Source organism: Leptodactylus fuscus, chromosome 3 (genome assembly GCF_031893055.1).
Source record: "Leptodactylus fuscus isolate aLepFus1 chromosome 3, aLepFus1.hap2, whole genome shotgun sequence".
Taxonomy (NCBI): Eukaryota; Metazoa; Chordata; class Amphibia; order Anura; family Leptodactylidae; genus Leptodactylus; species Leptodactylus fuscus.
Window position 1 is genome coordinate 160,114,482 of NC_134267.1, and position 20,228 is coordinate 160,134,709.

The window sequence follows — 20,228 nt, forward strand, 5'->3', positions numbered from 1 at the left end:
AACAGCGGAGATGCCCTGGCCTCAGGAGATGTCCTCTCACCCCCCCCCCCCCAAAAAAAAAAAAAAAAGTCTCAGGTTAGCCCCCGGCCCCGGTCCCATTCTTGCAGAAGTTAAAAAAAAAATAATTTCAAATTGACTCGTTGAGGGTCCGAGCCCCCTGACGTGTCGGGCCCTGTGGCAGCTGCCTCTGCTGCCTCAGCGGTAGTTACGCCACTGAGTATACTGACTTAAGATATGTCATTTCTTTCTTTTGTAGTGTAATATTTGACTCTTTTCTTCCACACATAAGACCGCAATGTAGTCATACCATTGATATGGGCAAAGTCATGTTTATACCTGATCCTCATATGATAATGACTAGAGATGAGCAAGTAGTAGGTATTTGATCAAATAATATGGTATTCAAGATACTCGTACTCGATCGAGTACCACTCGCTGTTCGAATGTAAAAGTTCAATGCAGAACCAGCATTGATTGGCCAAATGCTATACAGTCGGCCAATCAACGCTGGTTCTTCTCCTACCTTTAGAAGTCTTCTCTGTGCAGCTTCCCCGTGGCATCTTCCGGCTCTTCATTCACTCTGCCAGGCATCGGGCTGGGGCAGAGCCAACTGCGCATGTCCGCTTGTAGTGCGGGCATGCGCAGTCGGCTCTGCCCAGGCCAGATGCCTGGCAGATTGAATGAAGAGCCGGAAGATGCCGCGGGGACGCTGCAAGGAGAAGACTGCACGGAGGATCCAGGCCGACCCTCACTCGTGGACTTGGTAAGTGTAATTTGATCGAACATTGCCTACCCCTGAAACGAGCATTTTCCCACCATAGATTATAATAGGGTTCGATATTCGATTCGAGTAGTCGAATATTGAGGGGCTACTCGAAACGAATATCGAACCTCGAACATTTTACTGTTCGCTCATCTCTAATAATGACATAAACATATATGTCCTTACATTTATATCTATCATCATTGAACTTCATGTTAAAGTAACATGGATGGAAACAATAGTGCAGCATTTTTCTTTTTTTTTTTTTACCTTGAAGAAGAAAGAATACTTGAAGAAGGCAAATTGACAAAATGGACTTTAAGAAAAAAATCTACTGAAGTAAATGACCTTTTCAATGCACAAGTTATTTTCCATTTTTATGATCTTCTGGCAGATGAAAAAGGAACATACTCTTAGCCTAAACAAGTAAAAGATATGCAAAACGTTTTATATAAAAATGAAATCTAGGTAGAATGGACTCCTGGCTACAATCCTAAGTATAAATAGAAAGAACAGACATGCTATACTGCAGATACCTGTAACAGAATTATTAGGTAAAAATGGTAAAGGGGTTGTCCAGGCAAAAATAGACAAGTTTATTATTTAAATCAGTCGGGGGAGTGGTCCTTGCAATCTGTCCCCTTCACACATTACCTCCGATGCCTCAGTGAAGGGTATGCAATGACACTACCTGTGACATCCCAGGTCTCTTCCTGAGGTCACATGATCACTGAGGCCAATCAGCAGCTTCAGCAGAAGGGATCCAGGACATCACAGCCAGTAATTAGTTTCATTTTGAGAAGCGCTGGAGAAAAAGGACCAGACCACGCTGGGAGGACTCCAAAGCACCGGGAACAGGTGAGTATGAGTATGATTTTTTTAACCTCCCCAAGCGTATATAAAATATATGGATATGCATTAAAAAAAATGTCCCTGGATAACCTCTTTAAGCTTATTTCTCAAGTTGTAATTTGACAGAGAGCTTCCCTCTGTTAGTTATACCCCCTCTCTCTAAAGAAATGGGTATAAATTACATGGACAGCCCATTTATTCTAAAAATTACAATGGGATGCTTAATTTTCTCTGTGGTGGCACTGCAGGGGTATTAAGCACTTGCTGCCAAGTTTCCCTGAAGACTGCAACTAACCAAGAGGAAAATATTTAAAGGGATCCTATCACTCAGACATGATTTTTTTCTAAATACCACATCGGAATAGCATTAAGAAAGGCTATTCGTCTCCTACCTTTCGTCGTCTTCTCTGCGCCACCGTTCACCTACAATCCCGGTTCTTATCGGTATGCTAATGAGCTCTCTCGCAGCATTGGGGGTGGGCTGCAGTGCTCAGACAGTTTTGGGAGCGTCCCCAATGCTGCGAGAGAGCTCTCTCCAGCGCCACCTCCTCTTCTTCAGCAGCGTCATCTTCGTCCTTTTCTTCCGGCGGCGGGTTGTAACTTCTAATGACTCGGGCCTTGGGCGGAGCAGTCTGCGCATGCCCACAGGCCATGAGAAAATGGCCGCTTCAATACTGTGCAAGCGGCCATTTTCTCATGGCCTGTGGGCATGCGCAGACTGCTCCACCCAAGGCCCGAGGCCTAAGAAGTTACAACCCATCGCCCGAAGAATGGGAGGTGGGTTGTAACATTTTTTTTTTTATATACTTTTCAGTTGGTATGTCAGGTCTTCCACATATGTGAACAGGGCACTGAACTCTCCTAGCATGTGGAGGGATCAATCTGGACAAGAATACTATTTAGTTCCCTTTTTGTGCTCCCACTGTCTTTTTATTATTTATCACTGTCCATAAGTTTAGAGGACAGCAGTAGAGGCAGAAAAACAACTTCTCTACCCCAAGAGCTCATTCAAGATGAACTGATCACCATTATAGGATAGACCTCTGTCTTTATTCAACCACATCTATTATAGCAAGGAGGCAGAAAACCCTGCCCAGAGTAAGCCCCTGCAACATTCCATATAGGTTTTTATAAACCCCTGCAATAACCTCTGAAGCTATACAACAGGGGGTATGCCTACTTCAGATGCCATTTGTGTACCTGAGTATACTTTGTGCATGTTTGTGCAAAATGTACCAGTAGGTTTGTATAGAGGATATTTCTCTGTGTATATACAGATGTTACCATCTATATAGAATCTGATCACATACTGCAGCATGATATCTCACAACAAAAGTCACAGAAACCGCTGAAAAAGTCAATTAGAAAGTTGCTACAACTCATTTTCTATATTTTGTATGTCTCTTAGTCCACGAAAAACTGATGAAACCCAGTTATCCTCCATGTTTTTCTTTTGGACAGATCCATAGTTTCACTAATGTGTTGCATCCGTGACAAAAAAGGGAGTTGCTTCTTTTGTTTTTTTTTGCGGATCATTGAAATGTATGGCTATACATAACATCCCCCCAAAAAATTTGGCACTACACATATGTGATGCCTGTGTGAATAATGCCTAAACATGTAGAAATGGAAACAATGGAGGCAAAAGCTATCAATTTAAGGTCAGTTGTGCTAAACTCTATGTAGCCAAAACAGACCTTTGATGGAACATGTATGGACCTGTAGGTTTCCAATTTTAAGTCTCATTTTAAGTTTATATAACTATTTAGCCTACAAGTAATACGTTCACTCAACTTTAAAATACCAATTACATAAAATCTTCCAGGAGATATTGCATAATTCAAATCAAACTAGTCACCAAAAGTCAAGAGTGTAATTTGAAATGTATTTTCTTTTACATAAGTGGCTTTAAAAAGCTCATTTTAAGGGCAATGTTAATCTGATGTGACACTTGGCCTTAAAAAAAGTACTTTAAATACAGAGAGATTACTTTAATAATAATATATTGGGAGGAGGTCTCTGCTAGGGGAGTTTTACATCATTAAAAAAGATAGAAATATTCATAGCCTTTTTCCATCTTCAATTTATCATCCAGGAACTGGGTAAGTAGTTCTAAACCTCTGATCAGGAATACACATATATTTATGCAGATTTTTAAACCTTATATCTGCTAGTTTTCTTTAAGATGCAGTGCACAAAAATCCTAGCTACTGTATTTTTGTTATTTAGTATAGTGAAATTAACCCTTTCCCAATATCCACTATACAATTACAGCAGATGTCGGGTCTGTAAACTTGGCGGCAACTCAGGAACTGAGCAGAAATCCATTGCTTAGACACATTTACATAGATCACATATAAAAATATACAAAGTAAATAAAACAAAAAGACATTAACAATCCCCGCATCCAAAAATGCCTGAACTGTAATGTTTTGCAAACTTTTTGAGGACCGCAAACAAAATTTTTCCCATACAGTGAATGCCATAAAAATAAGAGCCGAACCAATATTTTTTTTTGCACTTTCACCTCCCAAAAACAATTCAAATAACAAGCCATCAAAACATCAGACATCCCCAAAAATGGTATACCCAAAAAGTACATCTGGCTCCACAAAAAAAGATGCCTTATGCAGCGCCATAAACAGAAAAATAAAAAAGTAAGTCAGAATTTGGAGACTCTAAGAAAACATTTTTTACATTTTTTGGACTTTTTTAAGTTCTTTAAATATAACCAAACAATATATATTTGATATAGCTGTATTTGTGGCAACCTACAGAATATAGGTAAACCTGAGGTGCGCGACAACAGGAGGAGAACGCTGGAAGCCACGAGGAGCCCCAAAAGAGGTGAGCAAAGGGAGTATAATTATTTTTTATCTCCCCTTTGCTTCCACCTGTTATAGACTGTTGGGTCTGGAGAGATCAAACCCAATAAGTGTTGTCTGTATCATTAGTTGTTACCATGTTATCACCGCCAGGAATACATTTACATTTTCAGGACACAATCTAAAGTATTATGGCTTTGTATAAACACTTGACAGAGAATAATACACAAATTGTTGGTGGCACTATGAGATATCAGCGAAACAATAAATTATATCACACCCATGATATCTGTTTCAGAAGACGGTAGCATGATCAGTAGGATTGATATTGTGGAAAAAGAATTGGCACTGATGCAATGAGAATTAGTGATACATAAATGAATTTAGGAATTCTATAGCAATAACCTGAATGTGTCAGTCTATAACTAACACACTGACACTGATATGTACAGTGTTGTCCAAAAGTATTGGCACCCCTGCAATTCTGTCAGATAATACTCATTTTCTTCCAGAAAATGATTGCAATCACAAATTCTTTGGTATTATTATCTTCATTTAATTTCTCCTCAATGGAAAACCACAAAAAGAATTGTCAAAAAGCCAAATTGGATATAATTCAACACCAAACATAAAAAAGGGGGTGGACAAAAGTATTGGCACTGTTTGAAAAATCATGTGATGCTTCTCTAATTTGTGTAATTAACAGCACCTGTTACTTACCTGAGGCACCTAACAGGTGGTGGGAATAACTAAATCACACTTGCAGCCAGTTGAAATGGATTAAAGTTGACTCAACCTCTGTCCTGTGTCCTTGTGTGTACCACATTGAGCATGGAGAAAAGAAAGAAGACCAAAGAACTGTCTGAGCACTTGAAAAACATAATTGTGAGCAAGCATGAGCAATCTCAAGGCTACAAGTCCATCTACAAAGACTTGAATGTTCCTGTGTCTACCGTGTGCAGTGTCATCAAGAAGTTTAAAGCCCATGGCACTGTGGCTAACCTCCCTAGATGTGGATGGAAAAGAAAAATTGACGAGATTTCAACACAAGATTGTGCGGATGGTGGATAAAAAACCTCGACTAACTTCCAAACAAATTCAAGCTGCCCTTCAGACCAAGGGTACAACAGTGTCAACCCGTACTATCTGTCGGCGTCTGAATGAAAAGGGACTGTATGGTAGGATACCCAGGAAGGCGCCACTTCTTACCCAGAGACATAAAAAGCCAGGCTGGAGTTTGCCAAAACTTACCTGAGAAAGCCAAAAATGTTTTGGAAGAACGTTCTCTGATCAGATGAGACAAAAGTAGAGATTTTTGGGAAAAGGCATCAACACACAGTTTACAGGGGAAAAAAAGAGGCCTTCAAAGAAAAGAACACAGTCCCTATAGTCAAACATGGCGGAGGTTCCCTGATGTTTTGGGGTTGCTTTGCTGCCTCTGGCACTGGACTGCTTGACCGTGTGCATGGCATTATGAAGTCTGAAGACTACCAACAAATTTTGCAGCATAATGTAGGGCCCAGTGTGAGAAAGCTGGGTCTCCCTCAGAGGTCATGGGTCTTCCAGCAGGACAATGACCCAAAACACACTTCAAAAAGCACTAGAAAATGGTGGAGAAAGCACTGGAGACTTCTAAAGTGGCCAGCAATGAGTCCAGACCTGAATCCCATAGAACAACTGTGGAGAGATCTCAAAATGGCAGTTTGGAGAAGGCACCCTTCACATCTCAGGGACCTGGAGGAGTTTGCCAAAGAAGAATGGTCTAAAATTCCAGCAGAGCATTGTAAGAAACTCATTGATGGTTACCAGAAGCGGTTGTTCGCAGTTATTTTGTCTAAAGGCTGTGCTACCAAGTATTAGGCTGAGGGTGCCAATACTTTTGTCCAGCCAATTTTTGGAGTTTTGTGTAAAATGATCAATGATTTGACTTTTTTTTTTTTTTTTCCATTTTTTTTGTGTTTTTTAATTGCAAGCAAAATAAATGAAGATATTAATACCAAAGAGTTTGTGCTTGCAATCATTTTCTGGAAGAAACTGAGTATTATCTGACAGAATGGCAGGGGTGCCAATACTTTTTGCCAACACTGTATATCTCCTGGAGATCACCTAAAACTGCTGGGGGAAATTGTAGTTCCCTGCAGTCTGTACACGATGCAGAATATATTTTTTATTATGATCAAGTCAGCCACTTTAGGAGCTACTCTTTTTAACGATTCTCTGCTTTGACTACCAGAGGTAGTCCAAGGCAGGTCCACAATATACAGCATATGGACCAAGGCGGTCTTCTTGAGATAACCCCTTTATTAATGCTTTACAAGCACAATGTAAGAACCACCAATTACAAACACAAAGCAGAAAGCCAATGTTAGTAATAAAAACGACCTAAGTATCTTTCTATAGCTGTGTCTACACTGATTTCTAATTTGTTTATGGATTCCAACTTCACATGAAACCAATTCAACCCAATATCAATATATGCTGATTCGCTCAAAAAATCAACTCACTCCATTTCCTTCCTAATGAGTGACAGCACATATGGATGTGACAAGACTTAAAGGGGTTTTCCCACCTCCCTCTCATCACATCATCCAATCCAAGATCAGATACAGGCCGGGAACCTTGACAACAATGTGTAAACAATGGGAGGAATAATTTCACATAGCTGGCAAATAAGGCATCATTAATGCACCAATGTATTTAGGAAAGCTCTTGAATTTACATAAATTAGCAGTATAAGATAGGGTCCTTGAGATGGGAATACTCATTTAGCATTCCCCAGTTTAGTTAACTAATGCAGTTTTTCAAGAAACCCATTCAGCACATTCTTGAAAAGCTGCAATTCCCAGACCCTCTCCACCCTATACTCACATACTCATAGCTGCATATAAGATAGTTAGCAAATCCGTTTGTGTTAACTCATCAGATCATGCTGCTTTGTGAACATGTCCTTAATTTGTGACACACATATCTAGTCATGTCTAGCTAATAAGCCAATTAAGACGAACCTATGTTTTCTGTATTAGAAAATGAAAAGGTATCAAAAAAGCAGATTTATTTCTGAACAATTCTATTAAAAGTTTGTAAGAATTTGAATACCCAAAAATAAAGGTATATTTCCAAGGAAAAATATCAGATCTTGTACCATTCCGAATATGTAATCTGTGATGTAATGTAAATAAATTGTTAAGACTAATATACATATTGTGTCTTGACAGAAGAAGCCAAGAATTTGCATACAGTGACTGATTACAAACTGAATGCCTTTAACCCTTATAAATCACTTAGATGAAAAAGTTAACTAAATTAGGACAGTCCAGCTCTTAGGTACAGGTCATATTAAGAAATTATATCTATAAACAGATTGCCATTAGTACTCCCTTTAGGATGAACAGATTGTACATCTTTATGAAGACAGGATATTATGATCACAGCTGTCCAGCAGGAAGCAATTCAGAAATCAAACAGTAAATCTCTCAACACAAAAATTTGCTGCAAAAAAATGAGCATGAATGGGCTGGATGTACCATGGTATCACTTGAAAGAACCCATGAATTTATTTCTAAACAGATGTGAACCTGTACATCATTGGGAGATCTACCATTAGTCATGTAATAAACAGAAAAGACAAGCTAGATAACACCGTACAACTAGAACAACGGATCAAATCCTCAGTCTTTCAGACATGAGGCATTTCGAAGATACTTACACATGTAAGAATTATAAATGTTACAAATGTTCTATAGTTAAGAAGTAGTTGTCTGCTTTCATTTTAACTATACCACGCTTTGTCCGCCTTTCTTCCACTGTTCCATACTGTATGCGGAATGTAAAAACCCAATCATACAGAAGAATCTGCCACTGATTTTGGGCAGATTCCACTCCAAAATTAATGGTAGATTCTGCCTCCCTTTGTTTTCAGTGGGAGGCAGAGATCACAGTAGGATGCAGAAAAATAAGTGTCCTTCTCAATCTTGATGCACCTTCTATGACTGATTCAGCAGCAGAGTCCGAAGCACAAGACTCCCCACTTTTTAGGCCTCATCTGGAAAGCAGGAGGGGGATTCTGATACTCTGCTGGGAAGTCAGGGGCAGAATATAAAGAGGGCTCTGAGGCAGATGTCTGCCTGGAAATATTCATCATATCACAAATTGTAAAATTGTGACACACAACTAAATAAAAGAGAAAGACAGAAGAAAAAAGTGTCCATCCATGTGTCATATATGAAGAACAAATGAAACACAATGTAAGAAAAGCATGTTAAACATTATACTGTGTTAAAATCACCTTATTTTTCTTACACGTGACCATCACATTGCGTTCACAGCAAGCTAGAAGCAGCATTGCCCCACATAACCTTTAGCTAGACTTCTTTAGGAGTATTCCCTTTGTGGCTCTTTCTCAAGGTGCATTTACCTTGCTTGTAATGGGACAATGGGCACACATACACCTTTCCTTTCTTCTTTAACTGCATCCATAGTGGTGTGAAGAGGTCACTGCTGGTCAGCAGCTATACCAGACTAATCAGCATCCTCTCTGTTTGTCAGTGAAGAAGCTGGGCATACACAGATGCAATCATGTATTTTCTGACAAACGGAAAATAAACTGTATGGGAACAGTTACATATGCCTTCAGCAGATCAGAACAGACTGAATGGCAAGCAAAGATAGTTTTATTACAAAGGAATTTGGAGGACAGACTTCTATGTCAGCAGCTTGGAGGATGAAGATAAAACTTCTGGGGCTTGGACATGAAAGCTGTGAAATGGAGCACTAATATAAATGTGTAAGCACTTCAACCCAAATAATTTTGTATACAAGATTTCAATTTAAATTTTAAAATCACAAACATTTTGAACAAAATTTGCATAACATTAGAATCAATCTTAAAACAACTTTGTCTGCTGGTTCTTCCACTTAGCAGGCTCTTTACCAATCCTTTCTCTTTCTCTGCTAAACTAACATTTACTACAAAATCTCTGCTGAATCTATCATGGACTGCAAGCTCACAGAAACATCAGATTACAGACCTACATAGAAGTCTATGGAGGAAAGAAGCAGATAGGCTGATACCACTAAATAGTATGTTTTCTTTATGTACATGAATACTGATCATTCATTTTCTAGCATGTCCTCAATGGTGTTTCCAATTGAGTTAGAGATAATAAGTGAGCAGAATGTCCTGTTCTCTCCATGTGCTGTCACTAAAGTTAGTGCTCAGCCAATACAGTAAAAAGTGGGGAAAAATTCAAAATACAAATTATGTCACAGCCGGATATAGTATTACTCCTTATCTACATGTACATGGCAAGTTATTTTGGGATGATCAGGTACACTTTATTTAATATAAAATTACTTGTTATAAAGACCTTGAACATGATCTTAGACTTATCTCAGGATTTCATCTTCATTTTGTTCTTGCAATTTTGATTCCAAGTTCATCTCCTGGTTCCATTTATGTCTTATCTGCCATGTTAAATCATTGTTCACTTTCCCAATGTCAAATTCTGGTTTTATTCTTACTCTACTCCAAAATCTCTAGAATTTCCTACAGCACACATGACTCTAATTTAGGCCTACTTTGGGAGCTATGACTTGTGACTCTGACTAAAAAAAGAACATACCCAGTTATAGGTGTTCTAGAGTACACAAGAACATATTCCATAGACTCTACATCATAGTTAGGCCAACAGGAAACCAATGGATGTTTAAAGGGACACTAAACCTTGAAAACCAAGAATAAAAACAAAAATATTCATGATGTACTTCATCTCTAACTATGTCTGAAGGCTTAAGGGGTTGGCCACTTTCAGACCAATATCGACAGACAAATGTACAATAAAAAGATACACAATTTTCCAATATATTTTCTGTATCAATTCTCGCGGTTTTCTAGATTTCGGCTTGCTGTCATTCATTCTGTTACTTCTAGAGGATAAAACTCTGCCCATGGCCATGTGACTTACGGTCCATGGTCATGTGATGACACACAGGTGCACAGCTGATTACCAGGCAGATGTCTGATTACTGTGCTGTGACTGTAACGAGCGGCACCTGTGTGCTCATCACATGACCATGGACCGTAAATCACATGACCATGGTAAGAGTTTTATCCTATAGAAGTAACAGAATGAATGACAGCAAGCCGAAACCTAGAAAACCGTGAGAAATTGATACAGAAAGTATATTGGAAAATTGCATATCTTTTTATTGTACATTTGTTTGTCAATATTGGTCTGAAAGTGGCCAACCCCTTTAATGGCTAAACTGCTACTGGGAGCAGTTTACTAGAAATGTTGCAATAAGGCTTCCTGTCTTTGTGCACTGCCATTACCCAATGGAGACCATCTACAGGCACTACCATGATATCACATGAAGTTCAGATGGGGTAGGGATTATAGCGGAGAGGAGGGCTTAACTTTCATTTAATCTAATGATATTATGTAGTGCCACTGAGTGTAACAAAGACAGTGCTACGCTAGAGCATGAATTACACCAGGGAGAAGAGAGGACTACATGTATGTGATTTCACTCTACTTTGTACAAATCACTCATAATCCTAAAAACACTTTATCCTGCTTATGCCCGTTTCACACATGCTGATGTTTTCTGTCCGTAAGGGTCCACATGAGGACCCCAACGGACGGAACACAAGTGCAACTGCAAGCACTGTGCAGTTCAAGCACACAGGCCCCATAGACTATAATGGAGTCCGTGTGCTTGCCGCGTACTGCCCACACAAACAATTCGTGCGGGCAGTGCATGGCAAGCCCACGGACCCCATTATAGTCTATGTGGCCCGTGTGCTTGAACTGCACAGCGCTTGCAGTTGTGCTTGTGTTCCGTCTGTAGGGGTCCTCATGCGGACTCCTTCTGGATAGAACACATCAGCATGTGTGAACCGGCCCTTACCCTGCTGTCCAACAACCCTGAAAGATTTAGCTTTAGTAGTAGTCTGTATTACCGAACTGACTGGTAGGTTAACCAGCTTTCTTGGGATTCTGAAGTGAATTTAAGGAACAATTTCAGAACAAGGAGCAAATACTCAGAAGTCCCTTATACAGCATTACTTAGTATGCTATCCAGATTTTTCAGGACCCCGAAAAGCAAATATTCACATGATATGGCACAATTATGTGGCAAGTAGTGGGATTTATTAGATAAATGTAGTATTGCCTATCACAGATCCACATTCTAAGTTGCCCTGCTTTCCAACAACTCTGAAAGTCAAATCTAGCAATCTTTGGCATGATTCAGGAAAGGGAAAAGGAAATCTTGGAAAGCTATGGGATGGTCATAGCACAAGAAGGTAGACTAATATAGGTACATATAGTATTCAGAATTTCTTTTTACAGCTCCACCTGCTATGTTAACTAGCTTTCCCAGATGTCTGAAATAGCAAATTTGGCAAACCAAAGTTAATTTATTATTCAGCAGTCCCTATTATAACATTACCTGATATGCTACCCATCTTTCCCTGGACCTTGAAATTCAAATCTGGCATGGTATGTCATACTATTTAGTACATATAATAGAAGGGCAATAGTGAGGTCTGGTAATTTTGCAATTATATAGAACTGCACAGATTTGCCATTCAGCAGTTTGGTAGAGTTGGGTGACTTTGGAGCTGTACTGAGTTGTATTGTTGTCACTGTGTGTATGGTTCTGCTGGCACTGATACTGCTAATACTAGTTGTGCTACTGTTCATAGCTATTTCATACTGTCAGTTACTTAAGGGATTCCTTCCAACAAAATCTCACTGACAAAAAGTGTGAGATGAACCATGCCCTCCTCTCCAAGATTTCCTGGTACACATTTCTTAGCATTTAAGGGGAAGAAGGGACCTAGAGAAGAATATACTGCTTTTCTAATTTATTTTTTCATGCACTATTATTAGGATATATAAGAGTCAGTGCACACAGAGTTTTTTAGCTAGGATTTTGATGCTGAATCCACCTCCAAAAAACGCCTCCCAATAGAGTTCTACTGGGAGGCTTTTTTTGGAGGCTGATTTTGAGGTGGATTCAGTGTCAAAATCCTCACCAAAAAACTCTGTGTGCACTGACCATAAGGCTGAGTTCACACTGAGGTTTTTTTTTTTTTTTTAAATGTAGATTGTGAGCCCCACATAGAGCTCACAATGTACATTTTTTCCCTATCAGTATGTCTTTGGAATATGGGATGGAAATCCATGCAAACACGGGGAGAACATACAAACTCCTTGCAGATTGTTTTTTTGCCCTTGGCGGGATTTGAACACCAGGACTCCAGCGCTGCAAGGCTGCAGTGCTAACCACTGAGTCACCGTGTGGCCCCCACCACACTGAGGTTTTTCGTCAGGATTTCAAGGCGGAATCCGACACTATGTCTAGAAATATTTTTTTGTCGTATGTTTTGTTTTGGGGTTTTTTTTTTTTTTTTGCATGTTGGACATCTAAATTGCTTTACAAAATGATGCATGATAATAATTCAATAACATCAAAATAATTCACATTCCACATCAGTAGGCCATTGCTGTGAAGGTTTTTCTTACCTTGGCAACATATTCATGACGATGGAAAAAAGCATCAGTCGGCTGGTTTGATGTTGTCTTATTATAGAATATTACTTCTGAAATGATGTGCGAGATCTGAAATCAAATAATTCTTATTAATTATTCATCACAATAGTCAAGATAGTAATGAAATGAGCACTAATAGCAATAGTAGTATTTACAATAATGTATATATTTAAAATGGTAATACAGTTCAATAGCTAAAACCTTTATGGGATACAGCATTTCCGAATTTAGTGTACTAACTTCTTGTAATCTTAACCTTCAAAACTTAGTAACTGGGTGACAATACAAAATATACATGGGTATACATGATGGTAATACAAATTGATTTGAGCCATATGGCTCAATCATTAAAATGTACATCATAATCATTAAATTCTGTAGAATCTATGATCACGTGTAATCGATCAAAGGTTTGTTCTTTCACATAAAATTAGTGTGAAATAGCAATCCATCATATTACTGCAGGGAAAATGCCAGATGATTACATGATTGATGCTGACAGACCTAGAGATGGAGAAAATCAGACTGTGATCCTAATGAAGAAGCAGCTTGTGACAGAAAGGAAAAATCTATTTATGTTTATTGCTAATTACTTTATCTTAAAGACGTAACAACCTTTCCTAGCTTGATGTACAATCAACTGCTTAAAAAATTAAATGAGTTTTCCCACAACAGACATTTATCACCAATCCACAGGATACTGCAGGGGAGAAATATTTGATCATTGATGGTCCCATTGATGGGTCACAACAACAACTAGAGCGGGGATCCTGAATTCTCCATACTGCATTAAGAAAAGGGTATTGATTTTTTTTCTTTTCTCTTTTTGCAAACTCACAAATCTACGTTTTCCATATATCTAATTTAAAAACATAGATTTATCCCTCCCGTGCATCTCTTTTTGTATGTAAAAGATGAGCAATAAAAAAGTAGGACAACTTATAATGGAATAGGGGTTTCATTTCTATTGGTTTACCAGTGATACAGTAAGAGAACTTTGTACTTTGACTGTCTCCACCAATCCCATAGAAATTAATAAAGTAGCAGGACAGCTGCACTACCACTGTTCCACTTAAAAGAGGGTGTTCTTGTAATTGATGGGGTTCCACTTGTCTGACCCTCATCAAGCTGCAACTCATCCCCTAACCTGTAGATAAGTTAGATTTGTGGGAAATCTTCTTAAAGTAATTATCTATGCCCTGGATAGTAAAACATATGTGATCACTAAATGATCCTGAAGTCTTCTTTTCTTTTTAGTTGCTATGACTCCTAGTATCTTTTCTATCGGCTATTCTGAGCTTGTATGTCTTCTTTCTTGTAATATGTTAATGTATTATCCATGCTGCTATAACACACTGAATTTACCCATGGTGGGACTATTAAAGGATTATCTTCTCTTCTCTTATTAGAATTTATGCTAGAGATATTAAAGCTCCTGGGGCCAAATTTGTACTAGGTTCTCCAACTCTCACACATCATTTCTAGTCATGCAAAATTCTTGTGTGAATCCCAGCGGCTCTTGAGCCCCCTAAGACATCAGGTCTGACTAAGACAACAGCTTTAAAAAAAAAAATTAAACAAAATATAGTAATAATAATAATAATAATAATAATCAGTATATATATATATATATATATATATATATATATATATATATATGCCACCTGCAATATTTACACATTTGGGCTTATATTAATTGTACCTTGTACTGAAATACATGCAAATGTGCACACCTGCAATTGCTAAGCAGTAGTAAATACAAAGAATAATGTAACCATTCTCTACAGTTATGTTTATCTTGTAGAAACACATACTGAATCTTAATCTAACTGGAAATACACAGCAATAAAAAAATTAATTGGTATGTAGTAGGGTGATAACATTTTCAGTATGTTCCCTCAGATGAACTATTTCTCTAGAGAGCAATTGGAAAGCCACACTATAGAATTTATTAGCAGTTCATGTAAAACTATTGTTATGAGTTATTCATTAAAATTGAGGTTAATTTCTCCTCTCTTAATGATGCTGTTTTTCAACTATGCATAATTCTTAAGCTAAAATATAACATGTAGATAGGTTACATTTCCGATATCTCCCCTTTCAGGAAAACTTCAGCCCAATGGTTAGTAATTCAGTTTAAAGACAACATTAAAAAGTCAAAACACATCATTATATTCCTGCATGCCTGAAACAATATAATAAAGGAGATTCTAATACTGCACTGCAGAATAAGCAGGCTCGGTTTTGTTAGCTGACAGCCAATAAATGTGAGTTAGTGATCCATAACAATATTTTTTTCATATTCTTTATATCAGGCTACACCAGAATTCCATAAGCAAATGTAATTTCCCAGTATTTTAAATAGATATAATTATATATGCAAGTCTAATTTTGTCTCAGAGTGCATCACTACAGGGTATATATCTTCATTTACATTATGAAATTAAAAGAAATAAAAATGTAATATTTGCTGGGTTTTATCTGTTTTGAATCAGAGGTGTCTACGTATTTATTCCTGGCAATTGTCTCTAATACTAAAGACGGTAATTGCATTATATTTATTGTGGCTGAAATTAGCAATGTTTTATATACCTTCTAAGGACTGAATGTAAATAGATTACGCTAAATTATTTAAATTACTTATTCAACTTTTCAGTGTTTAAAGTGCCTTATCTGTATAAATAGGATTTTTATGATATGTTTTATGTAAAGCTGTTCGGCATTATACAACAATTTAGAGGATTCTTCATTTACACGCGCTGGTTTCTATTTAGCATATAAACAAAACAAAATTCTTCTGAATAAAAAATAGTTTATACCTGCTGACAACTATTTCATATCCCTGCTGTTTTTTCTAGATTTTTGGATGCCCAATCATTTTTAGCAAGATTAACAATGTAACTATAACTGCATTGGTTGTTTTCATGGGATTCTATTAGGAAATGGCTCATGGAAGAGACGGCATAATGTCAAACAGTTTCAATGTAGAACTATAAATAATCATAAAAATAATATTATATTAGTTTGATTTCCATGGTCTCCTTAAGGGAAAGGATTGGCAATGTTGGGTTTAGTATAAATAAGTAGGTATAGCCTAAAGATCCTGATAAATAGATAAAAAATACATTTGAGCCCTGGTCATCAGAAAGTTGTCTGGAGAACGTCAAAGCACAGCACTCTGCTATTATCACCAGTCTCATTGAAATGAATGAAGTTATGCACACAGATATTGCTAGGGGGCTGGTCAGGGCTGGCATAGGTTAATCTCTGCATGTCTAGATTCTCTGGTCTTGGGTGGGGTTTTTCCTTGAGATTGTTCCCCACCCTCTGGTGTGCTATTTAAGCTGGGTTCTGGCACCACTCCAGTGCTAGCTATTCAGTTGAACTAGTGTCCTGGTAGTAAGCGCTCTCCTGTTATCCGATTCCCTGTGTATCTGACCCTTTGCCTTGACCTTTAACCTTACTTTTGCTTCCTGACTTTGTACTGTGCCTGTTCCTGTTTATGACTACAGCTTGCCTCTAGACATCTGCTTTCTGAACACTGTTTTGTACTTTGCTATCGCTTCTGTTGCCGACTCGGTCTGCCTGATGTTTCCTTTGGTTTCCCCACTGTACCGTGTTGCCCTCTTTTTGACGAACCGACTACGACTTTCTCTCTGCCGCCCCCTGCTGACCACCTACCTTAGCCTTCTGGATCCTTGGACCCACGCAGCAACCTGTGACGTATGCTGGTAAGAGATCTCAGTACCTGGTTTACCATGGTTTGTAGTGCAATGTGTGTTTGGCGTTTCACGACCTGTGTCGCTTCGCTTAGCGGTGCAGCCAAATCCATCCCCACCATGTTGGACTCTGATGAACAACATTGTGGGGTTGGAGTTGGTGCGGCCCAGAAATTGTTAAACACATGGTGCTGTGTTGACCATTTAAGTCAGCGTATATAGTGTTGGTTCTCACTTTATCTCTGAACTGCATCTATTATCCTACATATCATCCAAATAAGAGGGAAAACTGAGATGAAAATGTAATAACAAGTGCAACACAAAGTAGTATTACCAAGATGAAAGGGAATTGTGAAAAAAGGCAAATGGGAAATTCACTCTTTGCTAAAGTTCAAACACATAGTAACAAATAAAAAGAATACAAAAATCAAACTATAAGTCTATGAAACATTGCTAGTGGAAATACGATAGCCTATTTTACTCAGATATTCCAATAATGATATAGGGAATATTGATGTCTGTATTTCTGTAATACATTAGCATTGATAACGTCTCAACAAATGTAGAGCTTGGATAAGAAAGTCTGACAGGGCAATTCTCCTGGTGCTAAATGCCTCTCTCTTGACCAGGATATATACATACAGGGATAAGACAGCAAGCCATATCTATTTATCATTTTTTTAATTTTTTTTATAAGAGAAAATTCCATTTAAATTACGAGTTACATTTTTTTGGATGTTCTTCCTAGAATAATCCCTCCTAAATCTGTCCATGTATAATAGATAAAATATGGCAACAAAATATATCTGCTGGGTTTGTTTCCGGCACATTGACGCTTTGACAGGCACGTACATAAAATTTAAATAAGCTAAGCTGAGAACTGTTGCTTTCATGTCACCTTTAAAAAAGAATCCTCCCATTATTTTCTTTTAGACTTTTCTGCTTCATGTTAACAAAGTGATTTTTTTTTTTTTTCAGAAATACAGCAATGAAACCCAAGAGTGTAACTGAGAACAATAAAAGGTGGACAAATTCCCTATAGGATGAAAGAAAAACCCGCATTTCATTTCGGATTTAAGATGCCTAATGTATTGTATTTATTTTTGAAACAAAATGTCTTTTGAGCTCAACAATGAAACTTAAAAGTAACCTTCAAAAAGTTATGCAGATTTCAAGAGAAATAAAAATCACTCTGCATGTGCTTTAAAGATGATACAATGTCAAACTGTCAAAATCCAAACTACCAGATATATATCACTTATGATAAACCTTTCTTTAAAAAAATAAACTTCATCTTCTTTGAGGATTGGCTTCATGGGCCATGTAATTATTCAGTGCTGTACAAGACAAGCCCTATTACGATGAGCAGAATTTACAGTTCCCTTCTATTGGGAAGTTTCTTTTGAATATACACTAAACAACTTTTTATCGTTTAGATGGTAAAACGTAATGTTCTGTAAGTGAGACTTAGTCAAACAACGGACATGAAAGAAATAAAGTGGATATATTTATGAAAGTATAAAACATTATCAATTATTCTGACAAATCCCAAATAGAATTTTGTTGAGCACTTTGTTGGTGTTTGAGAAATTGTCTTCCTGGTTACTAGAAGGCAATATGAATGTACTCAGAAGAAACCATGGGAACCTGCTTTTTACCGTTAGCAAGCAATTTAAAGCGTTTCCCATTTATCATCTTTCTTTTACATAGGAATGTCTCAATAAGTATTTTCTAACTTTAGGGCAACGCTGTCAATTCAGATTTGCTAAATTTGTATGCTTGGTATTTCAGAAGGTATTACGGAATACTTAATAGTTTTAATGTGTCTGAGTTTAGTGAACACCAGTTTGTATATAGCAGTGGTTCACAACCTGTGGTACTCATACCTTCAGTAGTATGCATCCTCACTTTATAACCACAATGAGTGCTTCCATAAGTACTGCTGAGTACTGAATGCAGTTGACCACTCACTCCCTGGAGTGCCTGTAACTGCAATGAGCACCTCCATTAGTACTGATGAAAGTGCTCACACACAGGTATTTAGAGGAAACATGCTCCTAAAGCATTACTGAATTCAGGAGCACTGTGGAGGTCATTATATATTAAATATGAGAGTAATATTGGGGTTGTTTTAGTGTATGGTGGGGGTATTATATGTGGAGTCAGTGTAGGGTCCATTATATTATATGTGGGATACTGCGAGAGTTATTATATAATATGTGGGGGCCATCATATTACACAATGGGGCACTTTTGGGGCCATTCAATTATATGTGGGGCACTGAAAGGGCCATTCTATTAGGGCCTATTCACACGGAGTAAACGTGGCACATGGCTAACGCGACCGCAAACATGCACCGTCAAAATCGCGGCGCTATCGTCCCATAAACGCGGCGTATTGCACGCCCGTTTACTCCGTGTGAATAGGCCCTTACACTATGTAATAAGTATTTGGACACCTGTGCTCTGAGCGCATGAGCGGCAATTAGAGCCTCAACACTCCAGGGAATGCTTTCCACAAGTCCTTGTATGACGGCTAGTGGTATTTTATTCCATTTGGCTTGAAGAAGACAGGTAAGTTCTTTCACCAATTTTGGACGGCTGCTGCACCCCTTAGTTCAGCGATCCAACTCAATAGGGTTCAAGTCTAGGCTCTGGGCAGGCCAGTCCAGTCAGTTAATCTGACTGTCAGTGTACCAAGCCATGGAAGCTGGCTTTATCATCCTGGAAGTAACATTGGTCCAAAGCATAGAACCGCTATAATGTAGGAAGCACACCGTTATCTAAAATAGTGCAATAGGGTCCCAGTCCATATCAGGAGAATCACCCCCAGACAATACTCCACCTCCACTGAATTTTACTGCGTATTCAAATACTTATTGGTAGACAGTGTATATGTAGGGGCACTAATGGGGCCATTATACTACATAGGGGAACAGTATATCATTGTCAATGGAGCTTAATTTTGTTGACATTTGGAAAAGGTATGGGTTTTAGATGGAGTACAAGAAATAAACAAAAATGAAGAATGGGTTAAAATATCAGTATCCAGTGACTCTGTATGTCTGATTTAGAGTTTGTATTATTTAAACCTTTTCCTTTCATAGAGTCATATCAAGGCATGTTTTTTTTTTAGGTTTTATTGCAGTACAAATTGCACTTTCTAATTGAACTAGTTCATTTTTCACTGTACATGAATTTGGTAAGAAACGCAGAATGAGGTGGGATTTATTTTTTTTTTTAAAGTCATAGTCACCTGTCCCCGGTGCTCCATTGTCTCCCAGTTCGATCAATACTGCTGCGTTGGTGTTTTCTTCCATAAGAAGTCCCCACGGCACATGAATGCTAACTACCTGTAGAGTCCCGTGTTCTTTCCTTAGGCCACTAATTGGAGTCAGTGGTCACATGACCTCTGAGACCTCTGAGTCCAGTTAGCATCCTAAGGTAAGGGTGGCATAATGTCACAGTGTGGCAGGGACTTCTTCCACAAGAAAATACCAGAGCAATCAGGA

General features: G+C 38.2%; 1 protein-coding gene across 1 annotated transcript in view; it reads right to left on the minus strand.

Moving 5' to 3' along the window:
* NAALADL2 (N-acetylated alpha-linked acidic dipeptidase like 2) overlaps nt 1–20,228 on the minus strand; it is a 378,602-nt gene that overhangs the window by 93,081 nt on the left and 265,293 nt on the right. The window contains exon 11 of the mRNA XM_075269559.1: nt 12,972–13,067. Coding sequence (XP_075125660.1) covers nt 12,972–13,067 — 96 coding nt within the window. The remainder of the gene's footprint in view (nt 1–12,971; nt 13,068–20,228) is intronic.